At 40.7% G+C, this 20,096-nt stretch overlaps 1 protein-coding gene across 1 annotated transcript in view; it reads right to left on the bottom strand.

Annotated features, from left to right (window-relative positions):
• The window catches only part of CSMD1 (CUB and Sushi multiple domains 1), a 2,074,981-nt gene that overhangs the window by 379,503 nt on the left and 1,675,382 nt on the right, over positions 1-20,096 (bottom strand). Inside the window, exon 23 of the mRNA XM_033177634.1 lies at positions 18,452-18,608. Within this exon, the coding sequence (XP_033033525.1) occupies positions 18,452-18,608 (157 nt within the window). The remainder of the gene's footprint in view (positions 1-18,451; positions 18,609-20,096) is intronic.

The following is a 20,096-nucleotide window of genomic DNA, read 5'->3' as shown; positions in this document are numbered from 1 at the left end:
AGTTCCAAATGATGAAAATAAATAGCAATGTAAATCAACTCTCAGATCATCACAACATATAAGGAATAATTCATTATGCAAATAAGAAAAACTAATTGGCAAAATGAAACCTTGCAGGAAATTATCCACAGCCATGTAAAAGTTGGTCCTAGACCGATACGACCTCTGTAGGATTTGAGGGCATGACAGCGGGCACCAGGGTGATCATAGACCCTTATTAGACAAATCTCCCCCTACAGCCACAGAATGCTTGGCTCCTTCCCACAGAATCCACGCACAGAATGGTTTCAGTGGGATGTTTGACAACATCATAAACTTACATTTTAGTCTTTGTGATGATATACATCTTGGTAAGTTAGCAAGGATGATAAAACATCATACTAAACGGCAAGAGACTGGAATATATGCCCATCTCTACCTCTAATTTGCTTTTTGACATTGAGTAAATCAATTAAGCATCATCTTGTGTCATTGTCTTTTCTTAAAATGGTCATCGTGGTACTTTCCACCTTCCTCCCTTTGAGAAATGGATGAAGATTTATGTCTTGTTTTTACGGCAGCCTCACCTTGAGACAGACGAAGGTATGAGGTGCTTCAGTTTCAGAGCGCTGCAGTGCTACAAAGACACATCCCAAACATGCCCTCTCCTGAATGTTGTCAAGTTTAGCCCCAAGTGTTTTATGTTTTACAATTGTTAAACATTTGTTTTGAGGCTTAAATACATACACATGAAAGTAAAACTTTCTAACCTAAACCAGGAATTGTATGTTTGCGTGGGGGACTTGTCTTACACATGGCGTTCCCAGAGATGGGGATGGCTGCCCTCCTTCTAAAATGCCCATCTTGTTTCATAATAAAGTTCCTCCTAGGTACGCTCAGGAAGCCTGTTCCCCTATTGTATTGGAATTACTTAGACTGCCTCATCTATTGTGATATTTCCACTGAAAATCATTCTATTGAAGAATATTTTATAGGCATTCTTTCCTTATAGAAGAAGAGTAAAAATGCCATTTTCAGGATTCTTACAAGGTGTAAGTTTATAAAAATGTACGGCTATGTCTTGATATGTTGATAGGAAAGGTTTGTTCACGCCTGTAATCTTAGCTGTTAGGGAGGCAGAGGTGGGAGGACAGCATGAGCCCAGTTCGAGACCTGTCTGGGCAATATAGCGAGACCCCATTCTCCACTAAAAGGGGGAAACAAAAGACAAAGACTAAAAACAAGTGGAAAGATTTGCAAGAATTCAATCAAGGCAACATGTACATAGTCATCCTCCTGTATCATCATTGGCATTAACACTTACCATCTTTACTATCATTTTATAGCACAGAAAATTCTGAGTTTACAAGTTAATTTTCCTTTTTTTTTTTTTTTTTTTTTTGAGACGGAGTCTCATTCTGTCACCCAGGCTGGAGTGCAGTGGCCAGATTTCAGCTCACTGCAAGCTCCGCCTCCCAGGTTCACACCATTCTCCTGCCTCAGCCTCCCGAGTAGCTGGGACTACAGGCGCCGCCACCTCGCCCGGCTAGTTTTTTTGTATTTTTTAGTAGAGATGGGGTTTCACCGTGTTAGCCAGGATGGTCTCAATCTCCTGACCTCGTGATCTGCCCGTCTCGGCCTCCCAAAGTGTTGGGATTACAGGCTTGAGCCACCGCGCCTGGCCAATTTTCCTCTTAACATACACATCTTTTTATTAACATAATATCGGTTTAAAGTCTGTTAGAAGTCAACTTTTCTTTCTTCACAACTGAATGTCACCATGTTGTACTCAATAAGAGTTCATAGGATAATTGTTTCAATAGTGACCTGGGAATAAGAAAGTCTGAGGTAGACCACTCATTTTGGGGGAATATAACTGAATATATGAGCACATACAGATTATTTTTAGATAAGAAAGAAAAGTAACTTTGTTAGATTTAAATGCTTAGTTTATTTTTCATAATAAATCAGATTATCTTTTAAACAAATTGTGAAATAAGTAACTGTTGTGCTTTTTCCTTTAGCTCCAGGTCCTCAGTTCTCTTCACCTGCATATGCCCCGCGTCCTTCTGCTGGTCTTCCAGGGTATTCACTGTGACCCAGATCCTTTAACTTTGTTACCTTGAACTCTGTAAATGACCAATGTCCTAAGTAGCCCTAGCCCAGGATGCATCTCTCTCTATAATTGGGGCACCTCCAGCATTGCCAGCCAATTCAGGTTCCAGTTTCTAGAAACTTCCCTGTCCTTCTACAGCAGGGAAAGCCATCCACTTTCTGATACTCACAATGAGGGTATCCTGCTGCTGGTTTGTTTCTGCTATCGTGACTTAATGTCAAAATCCAAGCTACTTACTTTTCCTAAACCTGGTTCTTGGATGTGTCTCTAATTAAACTGATGCCTTCCTCTGTGTCTGAGCCTCTGATCCGACAATCTGCCTGTGTCCTACATTCCTGTAAGCATAGGTTCTGCTTCATAAATGCTTTTTCCACATTGGCGCTTTTCACTGGAACTCTGCCTGCCTATCTACTGCTCAAGGCATCTCTGCTTCCTCTCTGAATATCATCTAACCCGGAGTGACTTTTACAGTTTATCCACCTGTCAGAATTTGTGTGATGTCATATTGGGTACCCAATGCTAAACATCTGCACAGAATTCCTTACAAAATTTTGTGTGTTGCTACACCCTCCAAATACTTCAAATATTGTGTTCAGACTGCCATATGATCTTCTGCCTAAAACGTATTCCTGTTTTTCTTGACCCACAGCAATGATCGGTTTCAATCCAAGTCATTCCAATGGACACATAGTGGGCTATGTGTCTGAGGGTTAAGAAAATATCCTGTTAACACATCCACAGTCTTACCAGAGTTGACAATAATACACAAAATACGTTGGCAGAGGATGAGGTTCATGTGAAACCAACAAATAGTAATAAAAAACAAAGAAAAAAATCGGGTTTTTGTCATCTAATTTATAAACAAAAAAAGTGAAATAAATTTTAAATTAAATTGGGGAATTAGTTATATATGACATCTTTTAAATAGAAGGCATTAAACTCTTACTAATATCCATAAAGAGTCTCAAGGTCATTACATCATTCCTTCAAAATAAGACAGCAAATATTTTATTATAACTTGCTTGGGCTCAAGTCTATTACATCCCAGAATTCCATTATCATGGACCAAAGGGAGGTGAAGAAAGTATCAGGAAGAACCTAGAGCTGAAAAAATTTACCTAAATATGGAGGCTGCTGTTGGCATGGAATGGAGGTGGATGATAAGTAATTGAAGGAGAGAGGAGATGCCATAGCATTCAAGAGGGCATTGAAAAGTGACCTTGTTTTAGGATATTATCAATATCAGAGGAGGCTGAACTAGGAAAGTGGTCACTGAGAGCAAAAGTGAACTCTATAAGATACATTTCCAGCAAGCAAGGGGAGACTCTGGACCACCGGAACTCTAAGAGCAGGCTTCATCATGACCCATTTGCAGGGTGACAGGGCCCAGTGCTGCAGGAGAAAGGAATGATAAGCAGGAGACAGACAAGACACTGCAAGCAGGTGGAGAGTTCGAGATGGGCTCTACATTACAGGGGAGCATATATGATGAATGGGGAAACTGAGGCAGCCACACAAAGACTACTGTTATCTAGTTAACATCTTTTCTGCTGTTAGGAGAACAGTGCAGCAGTTTCCTTCCCAAGGTCTATGCAATCGCAGACAGCAATATTTTACCCCTCTCGTGTAACGTGAGTGCCCCCCTTTCACAGTTTGGAGCTCTGGCTACTACAAAGTTCTGCCTGCCCTCAAAAGTAAAGCCCCATTTCCAGAAAGAGTTGCTCAGCCCGGGGCCAGCTGGGCCTACGGGACCAGTGGTAGCTCAAGAGCAGAGGCTATGCTGTCACTCTGCGCAGGGTGCTACAGTGCGAGTGAGCCTTTTCTGCCTTCTCTCCTTGTCTGCTAGGGGCTAACTTACTTGCTAGGGGCACAGGGCACAGTGCCTAGGGCCCACAATCTTTTTAGAGGCTCATGGAAATGCTTTCATTTCCTGAAATCAGAAGAAAAAAGTAAATTTCTGGGTTGAAAGAAAATGTATTAATACACAATGATCTATTGATCTTTATAGCCACACAGTCATGAGATGAAATGTTTGACGCTTTGCGTGGAGGAATGGATGGTATAAGAAGCTCAAGCCCATGGCGGTCACAGTGCGGCCCCATCCCTGGGCGCAGCTCCTCTGAGGCCCAAGCAGGGTAGTGGGTAGAGAGCCCTGCAGGTAGAAATGTCATTCAAGAGATTTCTCCTCACACTGATAAACTTCTTCAATTACTATAGCAATTTTCATTTCATTTTCTTAGAAACAATGAAGGAACAGATGGTTAAAAACAACTTGCCTATACTCAGAGGAATATAAACTGTTCTACCATGAAGACACATTCATGCATATGTTCATTGTAGCACTATTTGCAATAGCAAAGACGTAGAATCAACCAAAATGCCCATCAGTGACAGATTGGATAAAGAAGGTGTGGTCCATATACACCGTGGAATACTATGCAGTCATAAAAAGGAATGAGATCATGTCTTTTGTGAGAACATGGATGGAGCTGGTGGGCATTATCGTTAGCAAACTAAGGCAGAAACAGGAAACCAAATACCGTGTGTTCTCACTTCTAAGCTGGAGCTAAATGATGTGAACTCATGAACACAAAGAAGGGAATGACAGACACTGGGGCCTATTGGAGGGTGGAGGATGAGAACAGGGAGAGGATTGGCAAACATAACTAATGGGTACTAGGTGTAGTACCTGGGTGACCAAATAATCTGTACAACAAACCCCTGTGGCATGAGTTCACCTATACAACTAACCTGCACATGTCCTCCAAACCTAAAACAAAAGTTAAAATAACAAATTAAGATTAAAAAGTAAACACTTTATTTTGAATTTTGTTGCTCTCCCATGGATATAGGAATGAATTATCAGCAGGTAGGATACTATAGCAAAACTGTTTTTATGTTTTTACCTCAAGAAAATACTAAAATATTACTTAATTCTTACCATGTATGAGAGATGAGATCTTAAATAAAACATTTCAAATATAAAAGAAAAGCAACTTCCCTATTTAGATTCTGATTTCAGACTGAGGGAGAAACTAGTGTTGGTATCTGTGGTAAAGAATCATGTAACCAGAGGCACTGATCAAAATCCTACATGATTTCAGATGTTTGCTAACAATGGCCAGGAGTTGGTGACCATTTTTACCTGATGCTGTGAAAACACAGAATGCTCATGATGTATCAGTGGGAAGCTCTTGAGCTTTGGATTATACGAACGGGGTTTGAATCCTAGTGCTGCCACTCACTAATGATAGGACCTTAACTTATGGAAGCCTCGGTTTTCTGTCTTTAAACTGCAAATAACAAAAGGACCATCTTCAAAGGGCTACTTTGGAGATAAAATGAGACAATGAAGGTGAATTTCCTGGTGCATGATCAGTGCTTATTGATATATTATCCAATATTTTTCTTTTACTACAGCCCCTAAAGACACAGCTGGTGGTTTCTCTTGCATATATACCTGGGATGAACTTGGTATTTGACCTTCAGGACTTCATGCCAGATCTTTAAAGTTACCATGTGAATGATATATTGAATAGCAGTTACTCCTATTCCTTTATGTGTAAACTTGATTCATTTCAATGTACAGCTTTTCTGGCCTATGTAAGAGTAGAGTCTCCTGTCCTCCAGAGAGAAATTCAGAAGATCAATATTGACAGGTGACAGATAATAGATAGATAGATAGATATAGATAGATGATAGATAGATAAAAATAGATCATAGATAGATAATGATAGATAATTGCTGGGTCAATCAGTAGATAGATACATAATAGATGGATATAGAATAATAGATCATAGATGATCAATCAATAGATCAATTAATTGATAGATACACAATAGATACGTAGAGATAGATGATAGATGATGACAGGTATAATACATAAATGTAAATGTTTGTTGAGATATCTATTAGATGCACGGATACTATCCAAAACTACTGCTTGATGGCATGAAAACAATGACTTTTCCTTAAAAGGTAATCTCTAAGATTAAACACTGATGACAATTCTATTCTGTCCTCTTGCTTTTGTGAATAAGATCCTCCTGTAAGCTTTCCCTGGCAGAGAAGGGAAGGTGTGGCTGCCGAGGGCTTGAGGCTCTTCACCCACCCCCAGACATCTCTGAGTCTCTCCAGGTGGGGCCTGACTTAGCTGGGAAGAGGAGAGGAGGGGCCTGGAAGGCCAACCAGAGCTGCAGACATGTTTAAGCTTAGGGAAGACGTAGGCACATAATAAATCTGTACCTGTGACCATACAGAACGTGATCTCTGCAACCTGTTTTAGTTGCAGATGACAGATTCACTACTGTAAGCTGAAATGGTTCCTGAAGGTTTAAAAGTACATGTAAGCAACAAATTGTACATTTCCTTTATTAAATATATACTTTATGTCTTCAAGAGTGTGTGGGAGTGCACACGTGTACACACACACACACACATTTTTTTTTAATGAAATTATCCGAGATGAAATGAAAACATTCCTAAAGAGGAAACTGTGAGGCGCAGATGTTGCACGGACCCTGATGGCCTCACCTCCTGCTGCTGCAACCCTGGATGTATGAATGATTCTTCTCCTTCCTTGAGTGTGGGCACAGTCTGTGACTTGCGCTGATAACTGAACACCACAAGTGTGATAGCACCAGATGCCACGGAAGTGTCTGATCCATTGCATCCTGAGTTTCTCAAGACATGGATTATTGTGAGGGAGCCTGACTCAATCTGGATGCCACAGAAGTGTCTGATCCATTGCATCCTGAGTTTCTCAAGATGTGGATTATCCTGAGGGAGCCTGACTCAATCCGGGGAAAGCCCTTGAAAGAGGGTCTGGCCTCCATGATGTGAGGGCTCCCCATGGCTTTGGAGAAGCCAGCGAGGACACGCCCTGCCCAGAGAGGGCCACGGCCACGTGGCGGGGAAATGCTGGTGGCACCAAGGAGCTGGGAGTCTCAGTCTGACCACTGTGAGGACCTGAGTTCTGCTGACAGCCTGAAGAGGCCCCGGATACTGGACCACAGCCCAGCCAACACCTGGTCATGTCCTTGTGAGACCCTGAGAGAAGACCCAGCCAAGCTGTGTCTGGGGTCCTGACCCATGGATACTGTGAGATAAGACACGGTACTGTTTTAGGCCCCTACATGTAGGGTAATTTGTTGCAGAGCCATAGAAAACTAACGCACATAACACTGCCTATTATTTGAAAGCACTTTATAAAATTATCTACAAGTTAACTGTGGGAAAAACAAACACTGCTTATTGGATATTTTCCCAACATTTTTCTCAGCTAAATTAACAGCTATGTAAGAACAAAATTTTGCCATAAGCTTGTATTTACAAATGATATATAGATACTGCAATTTACAAACTACACAGATACTGCGATATCAGGAGTAGATATTAGAGCAGCATCATGTTTGCCATAATCTTAATCTTCATTGAAATGATGTAAAAATCTGTTAGTGTGGATTTACGTGCAGGCTGAATATTTCCTTATTTTTATAACCCTATTCTATGCTTTCCCCTGGTTCTTAGCATGGTTGTGAATATTTTTTAAAACTACTCATTGGATGAAAAGATGCTTTGACTCAATTTCCTAAAATATAATACACCATGAAAACCAAGAAGGCAATGAATGCTATCCTTTGAATACTATAATCTATTTTACTTTAAAACAGCAACGCTTACACATCACAACCAAGAATGTCTGGGAAATCTGTGAGTGTCTTTATTATTGATAACATTAGATTGTAGAAAATGTGCATTTGAGGACTGCCCCTCAGCTTGTATAGGATTTCCAAAATCTAGTTGTTAAAAAGAAGTAATCAATGAGGACATGGACCCATTGTGATGTACTTTTACACCTTATTCATAGCCAGGGAGGTGAAGGCATTGAAAGAATCTATATGAGATACACACAGAGTATCTACCGATGTATTTGGGTAGAGACAGGTGGGAGAGGATGCCGAAGGAAAATGACATCAGCTTCTTCAAGGTATCAGTCAATCCTATAAAGAAAGCATTATCTCTCTTGGTCAACGCATGATCTCAGGGACTCCAAATGATGGATTCTGACGTACCCTGCTCTTCACCTTCAGGTTTGTTTCTCGTAATTGATTGCATTCAGTGGCTGTATACACTTCATGCTTGCAATATTTTCTCCTTGTTTTGAAGCACCAAAGTGACAATGCATAGTGCTTCTGTATTGGTCTTGAGAATATATTCCTGTCCAAAGCCACTCTCTCATTTATAATAGTATGTTTAATGTTGATGTCATTTTTATTCTCCAAAGCCACTCTCTCATTTATAATAGTATATTTAACATTGATGTCATTTTTATTCTATCAATGTGTTAATAAAACCAGCATGACAGCTACATAAACCCACATCTCCGTGCTTTAATTTTCGCATCCACAGGCTATGTTGTAATGTGTTCAGAATTAGTCGTCAATAGCAAATCACCCACCTTCACCATTTACTTATCGTGGCAAAAACATAAATAAGGAGCTACCATGCCAGAGGCTGCAAATGGATGGGTCATTTTATAGAATGGACACCATTCTTTTTTATTTCACATTGAATTTGTTGAGGAAGTAGAGTGGGACTTCCTAGGTCTCTCTCTAATGTTGTTTAAACTGACTATGACCAGGCAGTCTGCAGACGCACAGTGCAGGTGGCAGCACAGTCTGCTGGGGAGCTGCAATGTCTCACCATCGGATGATCCCATTGCATCTGTAGCACGTCTAAGAGGGTCAGCTCCTAGTCCAACAAGCCTTCTCCAAAACACAACTCTTGTAATAATGCTCCCCTGAAAAAAAGTGACTTAATTCTAGGAGACGGTACTGTCTCTTAAACATTTCTGATACAGCTCACGGCAGAGTGAGAAGCATAGCTATGACTCATGAAATCAAGAGGAGCCCAGGACCCTGGAGGTGTCTGCAGTCAATGCTGGTTGGACATTCGAGACTGTTATGTTTCTTTCTCCCTCCCTCTCATGTCACTTGTTAGGGGTATTGGTGAACCAACTTCTAATGGTTCCATCTGCCCATACCCTCTGCTCTGTGTTCGGAATTCACAGTTCCAACCTCTCAGTCACTTTGAAGACCGTGCAATGAAGGGCAGAGTGGCAGGATCAATCTCCCCTCCATGACACACAGCCACTGGTGTGTGTCCCAATGACACAAATGGTCTCACATTTCGTATAAGAAAAAAGGTTCGGCCAGGTGCGGTGGCTCACGCCTGTAATCCCATCACTTTGGGGGGCCACGGTGGGTGAATCACCTTGGGTCGGGAGTTCAAAACCAGCCTGACCAACATGGAGGAACCCCATCTCTACAAAAAGTACAAAATTAGCCAGGCATGGTGGCTCACACCTGTAAATCCCAGTTACTCAGCAGGGTGAGGCAGGAGAATCGCTTGAACCCAGGAGGTGGAGGTGCAGTGAGTGGAGACTGCACCATTGCACTCCAGCCTGGGTAACAGAGCGAGACTCTGACTCAATAAAATAATAATAATAAATAAAGGTTAATGGTAACAATGGTTTCTGGGTACGGAATGTGACCTAATAGTGGAGCAGACATGGGGCTGGATATTGTATATGACGCCACTAATTCTCACAACAAATCTGCATAGTGCTTTAATATTATTTGCATTTTGCCACGGTGGAGACTGGGCTCAGAGGGGTGAATTCATGGATTGAAGTTCAAAGAGCAAAAGATAGAAACCTGATTCAAGGCTTCTCTGTTCACAAAAGTCTGACCTTTCTACCCAGCCCTTGTAGGTTTTTATTCTGGACTAATTTACATGCACAGGACTGTGAGTAATCCTTAAGCATAGAAAACATTTCTCCCATAGGACTGTGTTCAGGTTAACGTTCAAAGTGCTTTGAGTAACTGAAGTTAGAAAAAAATCCCTATTCCTCCTGAACCATGGAACCATGGGCAGGTTTCTCCAAACCTCTGTTCCCTCATATCTAAAGTAGTAGAAAAACAGTAACTGTGGGGTTTGCATCAGTATTAAGTTAGATCATGGCAAGGTCTTTGCGTGTGAGTTACAATACATGTTAATCAGTCCCTTTGCGACCTGGGGTATTATGAGTGTTTCCAAGGCCCCTGAACCATGAGAACTGTCTCCACTTCCCATCACAAAGAGTAGGAGTTCCTATGCCAAGAGACATGCGTCACCTTCTATAGCCTTTTTCATGACCCCTGTTAAACAGAGTCTGAAAAAAACATACTTAAATTCATATAACACTCGGATGTTTTCAAAAGCCATTTCACATGTGTTTTTTACATAAGTGAGGAAAGTAAACTATGATTGTCCCTGCTTCACAGATAAAATCAAGACTGGGAAAAAGTGTGGTGGTTGGGATTGAACAGAGTAAGAACTAGAGGAAAGATGTTTTACCCCGGTCTGATTTTGTCTCACTTTACCACAGAGCAAGGGGCAGTGAGAGCATGTCCTTCATCACAGAGCCCTGTGCCCGCATTCAGACAGAGGACCCAGAGACTATGTTCCCACTGTGGGCGAGAGCCCTGCAAACATAACTTCCTGTTTTCAGAACAGATTCAGAGTCCTGCCTCCAGCTGCGTGCATCGCTGGCCCTGGGCTGTGTGTCGGCTTCCAGGACAGGCACAGCTCCTGTCTAACTCATATAGCACCTGGCATTGACCTTAATCTGTAGCATGTCTAAGAGGGTCAGCTCCTAGTCCAACAAGCCTTCTCCAAAACACAGCTTTTGTGATAATGCTCCCCCCAAGAAAGTGAGTTAATTCTAGGAGACTGACCGTATGTCAGGTGCTATATGAATTCGACAGGAGTTGTGCCTGAGGGGGTGTCCTGAAGACCGTAGCTTTCCAGAGAGGCCAGGAGCTGGGGTTAGCCAGGCCTTGCTGCCCCCCTGCCTCCAGAGCACAGCTGACTAACCCCCTGGAACCCTGGGCATGATAACAGGAAGACTGAAAAGGGTTCAGTACATGACTCTGCCACAAATCAACATGACAGACTCTCCCTATCCCCATCTTACATCCCCTTACTTATCTCCAAGTCTAGAACCTTTCAAAAGTGGAAAAGATTTTTTACAAGCATATTGAATTGGATGAAATAAATTGCTTTTATCATTCATCGATTTTTAATTAAACATTTTTATATCTATTCAGTAAATATTTATGAAGCATCCCTTAGAAGCAAGCCAGGGAGAGTCACTGTTCTGCATAATTACACCCATGCCTGACCCTCACCCACAAGGTTTATTCTACAACTAAAATTTAAGCTTGGGTTTATTTTGATGGCCGTAAAGATCTCTTTGCGGTAGGCAGTTCTGCCTAAATAATGAGACAGGTGTAAAGAGTCCTCAGAAATAATACCACACATCTACAGCCATCTGATCTTTGACAAACCTGAGAGAAACAAGAAATGGGGAAAGGATTCCCTATTTAATAAATAGTGCTGGGAAAATTGGCTAGCCATAAGTAGAAAGCTGAAACTGGATCCTTTCCTTATTCCTTATACGAAGATTAATTCAAGATGGATTAGAGACTTAAATGTTAGACCTAATACCATAAAAACCCTAGAAGAAAACCTAGGTAGTACCATTCAGGACATAGGCATGGGCAAGGACTTCATGTCTAAAACACCAAAAGCAACGGCAGCAAAAGCCAAAATTGACAAATGGGATCTAATTAAACTAAAGAGCTTTTGCACAGCAAAAGAAACTACCATCAGAGTGAACAGGCAACCTACAGAATGGGAGAAAATTTTTGCAACCTACTCATCTGACAAAGGGCTAATATCCAGAATCTACAAAGAACTCAAACAAATATACAAGAGAAAAACAAACAACCCCATCAAAAAGTGGGAAAGGATATGAACAGACATTTCTCAAAAGAAAACATCCATACAGCCAACAGACACATGAAAAAATGCTCATCATCACTGGCCATCAGAGAAATGCAAATCAAAACCACAATGAGATACCATCTCACACCAGTTAGAATGGCAATCATTAAGAAGTCAGGAAACAACAGGTGTTGGAGAGGATGTGGAGAAATAGGAACACTTTTACACTGTTGGTGGGACTGTCAACTAGTTCAACCATTATGGAAAACAGTATGGCAATTCCTCAAGGATCTAGAACTAGATGTACCATATGACCCAGCCATCCCACTACTGGGTATATACCCAAAGGATTATAAATTACTCTACTACAAAGACACATGCACACGTATGTTTATTGCGGCACTATTCACAATAGCACAGACTTGGAATCAACCCAAATGTCCATCTGTGACAGACTGGATTAAAAAAATGTGGCACATATACACCATGGAATACTATGCAGCCATAAAAAAGGATGAGTTTGTGTCCTTTGCAGGGACATGGATGCAGCTGGAAACCATCATTCTTAGCAAACTATCACAAGAAGAGAAAACCAAACACCGCATGTTCTCACTCATAGGTGGGAACTGAACAATGAGATCACTTGGACTCGGGAAGGGGAACATCACACACTGGGGCCTATCATGGGGAGAGGGGAGGAGGGAGGGATTGCATTGGGGAGTTATACATGATATAATGATGAATTGATGGGTGCTGACGAGTTGATGGGTGCAGCACACCAACATGGCATAAGTATACATATGTAACAAACCTGCACGTTATGCACATGTACCCTAGAACTTAAAGTATAATAAAAAAAAAAAAAAGAAAAAAAGAACGACAGGGGATGTTCTTGGTAAGCGATGGCCGCTCTTTCATCGATGCTGTGTCTGGTGCTGATGTTCAGGGAATGCAAATCCACAAAACCAGCGCCTGGACAGAGCGGCCCATGGCCTCAAGCTCAACCATCTCAAAATGATTCAAAGAAAGAGCAGTCCTGCGTCTGCTGAGATCAAGTGCTCCCTAGGAGTTCAGGGACTGATCACACATTCACCTGGAATCAGCCTAGTGGACCGAGGGAAAGTCAGCCCAGTGGGATCTGATTATTTTTTGTGTCGTTAAACCAAAGTATCCCTTTGAGTGGCTCTGCCACAAACCCAAACCCTAAGTGTTCATGATGTTCCTTCTACCTCTGTTCAAACTTCTGCCAATATCCTCTGGCCAGGAAATCACTGGCAGCTTGTGGAAGGGAAGCGCGGATGGGATTTCCCCGATGAGCCTCGTCATCACGTCTGTACTGTAGACACCTCTCCAGCTTCCTACTTTGGCAGCTGCTTTTGTTTCCCAAGCGACATGATTTATGGAACTTAATGCCAAGCAGGCCTTGTGGGATTGGAATTGTGTCCAAAAATAAATGCAAATACAAAAGGACCCCCTTGAGGAGTCTGTCATCCATCTGAGGTGCTAAAACCAGCCACAAGACACAACATATTTAATGTCTGAGTCCAGTTATTGAACCACACTTGTATGCCTGTCTTATCTCTATGTCCAGGTCACTCAGGCATCCACGCCTCTGTGCCCAGGGAGTAGCTTAGCCATATGTGGGTGCTGGGCATTTCTTGACAAGTTTAGTCAGTGTCCATGGAACAGAAACTAGCAAGTGAAAGAGGGCGGTAGACCATGACCAAGTACATCAGTAAAATAATGCAAACTGTGTAAATCAAAACACAGCTAAGTATAATAAAGGGAAACACAGAGAATTCAGGATAGTGATAAGGGGACCAATTTAGGATCCCCCAAAATGAAAATGTACAGGGATGAGAAATCTGGTTGTGGGGCAGGATGAAGACAAGGGATTGTCAATGTCCCTATTTCCATGTCTCTAAATTAAACACTGTGTTGCAAAGTGTCTGGGCTCACAGGGAGGGCCTCTCCCGGGAGACCAGCTATGCAGCTGATTCATTTTCAGGGCTGGCCAGTGCACTCCTGCAGGGTGCATCCTGACAACCATAACTTTCCAGAGAAAGGGCTTTATTTTTTCTTTTTAAAATAATTGGTACAAAACTGCCATATGGAATTGTGGCAGCTGTATCTCGCAGATCCAATTGTTCATCTCAAGGCTTTCAATGTTTGTTTGGAATGTCTTTTATACCCATCTGTAATTCCTTATCCATTTTCACGAGCCCTTCACTTCAAGCCTCTGTTTGGAGAACGTTTTAAAGATGTCCCTGACTATAGGTCCTCTTCTCTATCAAAAAAGTGAGACTTTTAAGAGCCACGGGTAGGGGGTTGCCTTAGGAAAGCTAGCCAGCTGTCCTTGAAAAGCATCCCCTGGGTGATTTTGTAGGCTCAGACATCTGGTTCCATTGGTGTACCCCGAATAGATTTATCTCATCAGAGGGCCCATAGGACTTTAATTTAACATCAGAATGCCAGCTCTGTAATTTGAAATAACTGATGAAGCTGGTCCAGGTACCGGAAATCCTGTATCAACATCAATAAATCACCCTCAGAGGGCTACTCTGGTAATCAACGCTTCTGTTACTTAAGGTGAAACTCTTCTTGCCTGAGACAGCTCTGTGGACCCTTGGTGTCCCCAGGGAATACCCAGGGAATACAATCTGAATGACAATGACCCAGTCTAAGCATCTTATGTCACAGATCACACGTCTGTGTAACGTGCCAAGGAGTACAAGCAAGTGGGCACTCATTGTCCCCGATTTCACAGAGCTATGGGTTATGGCTCCATTTGACATCATTATACACCAGAAGCATATTATCTGGTATGAAAATAGACAAATCTGTAATGAAAAGCAGTGTTTTGCAATGAAGGTACACTTTTAAAATTTTATTTTGGTCTGACTTACTATTCAGAAAACAGTAGTTGCTTAACAAATGCCTATTCACTAACATATTTATTCCATTTATTCCAACTTGGCCCAAAGATACTCTGGCTTTTCTTTCCTGCCAATTCCTTTGCATGTGTCAATATCGGTCAATATACTTGATGCCTGCCAAAGCAGGATCATCTAAAATCATTGAAAATAAGTTCATCCACAATTCTGGTATTCAGTTAGAAGGCCTGGATTTGGGTTGCAATTACACTACTCCCTGTGTGCAGCAAATCACTAAAAGATTTGAAGACTCGGTTTTTAATTCATAAAGAAGAGTAAAAGGAGCTATTTCCCAAGACCTGGAATTACCAGGATTGTAAAGTTGAAAGGTACCTATGTGCATGCTTTCGTAAATTTTAAGGGATAAACAAATATTGTGTGTACCTATTTCTAAAAATGTTAGGGTTTTTTATTAAGCTATATATTTTACTCTCTGTTGACATTTTCTAATCTACTCAGGTATATGCATTAATTATGGATCTGAAACCTTTAAATACTAATGTGTCCTTAAGTCATGCAATTAACTAGCAAGAGGCAATTACAAAAGTCTTTTGAAAATAGTTGAAAGTGTCTTTACACAGTCTTAAGTGTTAATAACTCACATAAAATATTTTATATAACCAGGCATCATTTCTGACACATCTTTTTGGGACAAATATTTGATGCAGGTATTTGATCACCTTGGGGAGCTGGGGATTTCTTAGGCTTAATTACTTATATTTAAACCTAACAATTTAATGTGAGGTGAATACTATTTTGATTATATAGCTATCAGCACCACCAATTTTCTATTACAAATATATTTTCCCATCAGACAGTATGTTCCAACTCGAAGATAATCTTGCAAAGCAGACCTGAGGAGTGTCTGGGTTTTGTAGGTGGAACCAAAAAGGTGAAACAGGGAGAACAAGAAAATTACTCCTGTCAAATTGGTTATAGTAAGAGCCAAGTTCCAGTCCTCTCCAATATTTCTTTCTCCTATTTATAAAACATTTGTGCTGCTACGTAATCAAAAATGTCCATAGAATTGGAAGGTGCCCTTAAACGGACTGATCGATTCAAGATTTTACAAAGCTATTCAGTGAAGTGGGAGTGATAGCAAAACATCCTAAAGTGATGCTGGATGCCTGGGAACAATAGAGTCACAGCATCCACATGGGGTCCAGGCAGGGCTGAGCCTTGCCCACTGACGCAGGCCTTCTGGGTGAGGGAGGGTGGACATAATCATGGAACAAGCCGACCACCTTTAGTTTCCATCCAGTCACACGGCTCTGGAGCACATGGACCTTCCTAACTACCACCTGGACAACAAGAGAGGCTTCAGAGTTATGGAAACAGTTCAGTAGCCCTACATTGATTCCAATCCCCTGAGACTCCAGTATGCGAACATCTTTTCCTGGATACTTTGTGCATCACTGTGAGAAAATGAGACCAAGTGTTTATAAACGAGAAATCGTTCCTACTGGACATAGCTGGAGGAACATGGGAGACAGTTACTAGGGTTGGAAACGTAATGAGAAATAAAATACAAGTTGAGCACAATGTGTTTTCTGTGAAGCAGCCGCGGGAAGCGAAATGGTGAGTTTAGTGAGATCCCAACTTGCAGCAGTGTTGAGGGTGAGGTCACAGGAGAGAGGGAGGAACCCAGGCCAACGTTTTCGGCTCTTTGCCCAGGGAGCCACAGCAGGGGCAGGATGTGCAAAAGGCAACGAAAACATGTTCAGTGGCAAGACAGTTGGAAGAACAACGTAGGTGTGCACGGAAATTCCCCGTAATGAGACAAAATTTAATTTACCCATAGGCTTTTCAAACAGTTTTTCTTCTCAAGTATCTGTGTTCCTCTAAGACTAGTGTAGGGGCAAGGTAGTGGGGATGAAGACAACCAAGTAAGAAAACAAAATACATTGAACATCTCGACAGGGACGAGAAGTGTAAAAAGCAATCGCAATAGCATTCATTCCATCTGCAAGCAAAATGGCTTTACAAGAGCTCTTTGAGACATTTCTGAGAGCGAAATCCTGGAAAGTAAAATTCCAGTAAAAATTATAATTACAGGTTGACCTTGTAACATCAATGATCAGTGTATTGTGCATCAATGTCAATTCACAGGCTTTCTATTTACTCAGTCTTTTCAACGGTATTAGCACAAAAGTCAAAAACTGGTTTTCTCTTGATTTCAGCCACACTTATTCTATTTTTTGCCCAAAGTCTTTCAATTCTTCACCTGTGATTTTTCCTCCTCAGAGGGATTTGCGGTGATTAATCTTCCTCTTAGGCACCTGGATTAGCTCTGGGTCTGTGGGATGATTATTATCTTTTCTAGGCCCTTTTATTGCCTATCCATCAAATAAAGGTGTCCGTCACTAACATGCTTTTATGCTCAAAACCTCAAACTTTTAAATTTCTAACGTCATGGTGTTCAGTATCCTATGGTTTTTAAATTTATCTGATGAGTGAAGGATTTGACAATTTTATATACTTTAAACATGTTAATTAATTAGTTAATTTTAATAACTTATCCACACCAAGTAGCTTTTTCTTTTCCTTCAGAACTAAAAATGCTATAAATGGCAGTTATCATATTGCAAATTCCTGCTTTTGAAACACAGCATTTCTTTTATTTCCCTGTTCTTTTGGCTTCTTCGTTTACGTCTTTAAAAACATATTCCACATTGATTTGTTCATACAAACGAGGGCGAGCACTGAAAACTGGGAGCTGCAGGTTCAATCCTGGCTCCACCAACTCTTAAAACTGTTATCTAACTATCGCAAAAACAGAAAACCAAACACTGCACATTCTCACTCATAGGTGGGAACTGAACAATGAGATCACTGGGACACAGGAAGGGGAACATCACACACTGGGTCCTATTGTGGGAAGGGGGTGGGGGGAGGGATAGCATTAGGAGATATACCTAATGTAAATGACAAGTTAATGGGTGCAGCACACCAACATGGCACATGTATACATATGTAACAAACCTGCACGTTGTGCACATGTACCCTAGAACTTAAAGTATAATAAAGAAAACAAACAAACAAACAAAAAAAACTGTTATCTTTGGCAAGTATTGAAAGTATTCTTAGTTCTCTCATCTCAAAAATTAGTGGTGAAAAGAAAATAATTTACTACATACAGTTGTTATGTGTGTGTGTGCTTATACATATATATATGATTAAATGTATAAATATATATATGTGTGTGTCATTCAAAGTCTATTACCTCCAGTTACTTCAAACATTTCTTCTAAATCCTTCATATATAAGCCCATGAATTTTTATCATTGTTTACTATATACACTGTACCACAATCAATATATTTAAGCCCATCAGATCTAAAATGTTTTATGTTTCCTTTTCAGGTCCAACTATTTTGTTATTAAAATTAATATTTCCAAGTAGATAAATTTCAAGCAACTACTAGTAATGCGTCTAAGTATACAAACCAGTCAACAGAGTGCAGAATTAAACTGCAATCCAAAAGACAGTAGGCAGCCAGAAAAAAATCAATATTTAAAACTTAATATAAGCCAGGTATCAGATGTGTTCCGACAAAATGAAAAATAATGTGATTAAGTCGTACATTACTTACTGGTATAGGTGAGTTGAAAACCTTGGTCGGTGTCAGATCCGTTGGTGTTGAACTCCAGCCACAGGTGATTGGACGTGCTGTTTAGGATCAGCCTCAGCAGTTCATTTTTAGTGAAGGTGCCCAGTGGACGTGAGGAACTGTCTTTTCCATCGTAGACCTGACGAAAATCACAGCGTGAGTCTCTCTATGTCTTCATTGGATTCTTATGTTAGCAATGTTAATAAGACATCCAAATCTTCAAAGACGCCGTTTTATACGATACTTTATAAAGGCATATAGTGTATAGAAAGATAAATGAAGGACTTAGTGCTAAATCGTATTTGTTCTTTAAGTTTTATCTTTACCATTAACACTAGAGGCAAAAGATCCCATTTTTGTTCAGATCATTTCATATTCATTACTTTAAGAGCTCTTTCTGTGTTTAGTTAAAATTAAATAAATATTTCTTTACGTTTCCAGGTTTCACTACCTACCTTTTTATTCCTTTTCTCATAGTTCAGTTATAAAAGTGGGAAAGATTTATAATATTTTAGTCTTGAATATCTCCTCTGAACTCTCAACTAAGTCAAAGAACATATCCTTCCCTTCTGTTCCCTTTGGTCTGGATGCATTAAAGGACAACACAGTGTGGCGGAATCTTGTCACATTCTGTAGTCTGCAAGACTGAGGTGGCTTTCATCTTGAATTTGTAATAACAGAAGTACCTCATCATGTAATAATAACACAGAAGTGTGATGTTGCTTAAAATGCTCTGTATGTGACATTATCTTCCCAAGGAGTTGTTAAACGAGAGTAGATACAATAAGTATGTGGAACATAAAGTAGACATGGCTTGGTATTGGCCATTCGGGAGAGGGAAAGTTCAGTCATGGGTTCCCAACTTTTGGGGAGACACGTCACACGGTGGGGAGCAGTGGGTTGGTGTCACTGTTATATTCTGAATGAGGGTCAGATAAAAGTGTTTCAGGACCCACGCACTTTCTGCCAATGCCCTGAGGCTCAGGTAACAGAAACAGCACTGAATTTCTAGGAGGACAGATACCTAATGCATGCGGGGCTTAAAACCTAGATGACAGGTGGATAGGTGCAGTCAATCACTGTGGCACTTGTATACCATATAACAAACCTGCGATTTCTGCACAGGTTAATTCCCGGAGCTTAAAATAAAATAAAAGAGTCAATGCAGCAGTCCTCGCATCCCAATAACAATACAGCACTAGGTGGGCACAGCTAATCCACCTGCCTCCCTCACTAGCAGGGGGCCATAAAGATAAACATTTATTACATTATATTGGAAAATGTTCAGTTTGTCTTACTAGAAAAATGGAACCCTAACTAAATAAAATTAAACAGAGTCTTAGCAGGCTCTTCCAATGTGTTTGTTTATTTTCCCCACTTATTTCCTCTTTATACGGGCTAATTCTTCTTTCATTGTCTTTCAATTAATATATAAACCCAGGGATGTACACAGATATACATACTCAGGAAAGGAGAAAATACATTTAGAAAAGATAATTTTGTGGGTAGTTATTTCATTACAATTAAATATGGACATGCTACTGGGGTAGAATCAGATACCCGTTAATCTCCTTACTAAAAGACTATTGTCCCAGGTCACTGTTTAAAAACCATTATTTGGTTTATT

This window comes from Trachypithecus francoisi, unplaced genomic scaffold (genome assembly GCF_009764315.1).
Source record: "Trachypithecus francoisi isolate TF-2019V2 unplaced genomic scaffold, Tfra_2.0 Contig01558, whole genome shotgun sequence".
Lineage (NCBI taxonomy): Eukaryota > Metazoa > Chordata > Mammalia > Primates > Cercopithecidae > Trachypithecus > Trachypithecus francoisi.
This window is presented reverse-complemented; position numbering and strand designations above follow the sequence as displayed.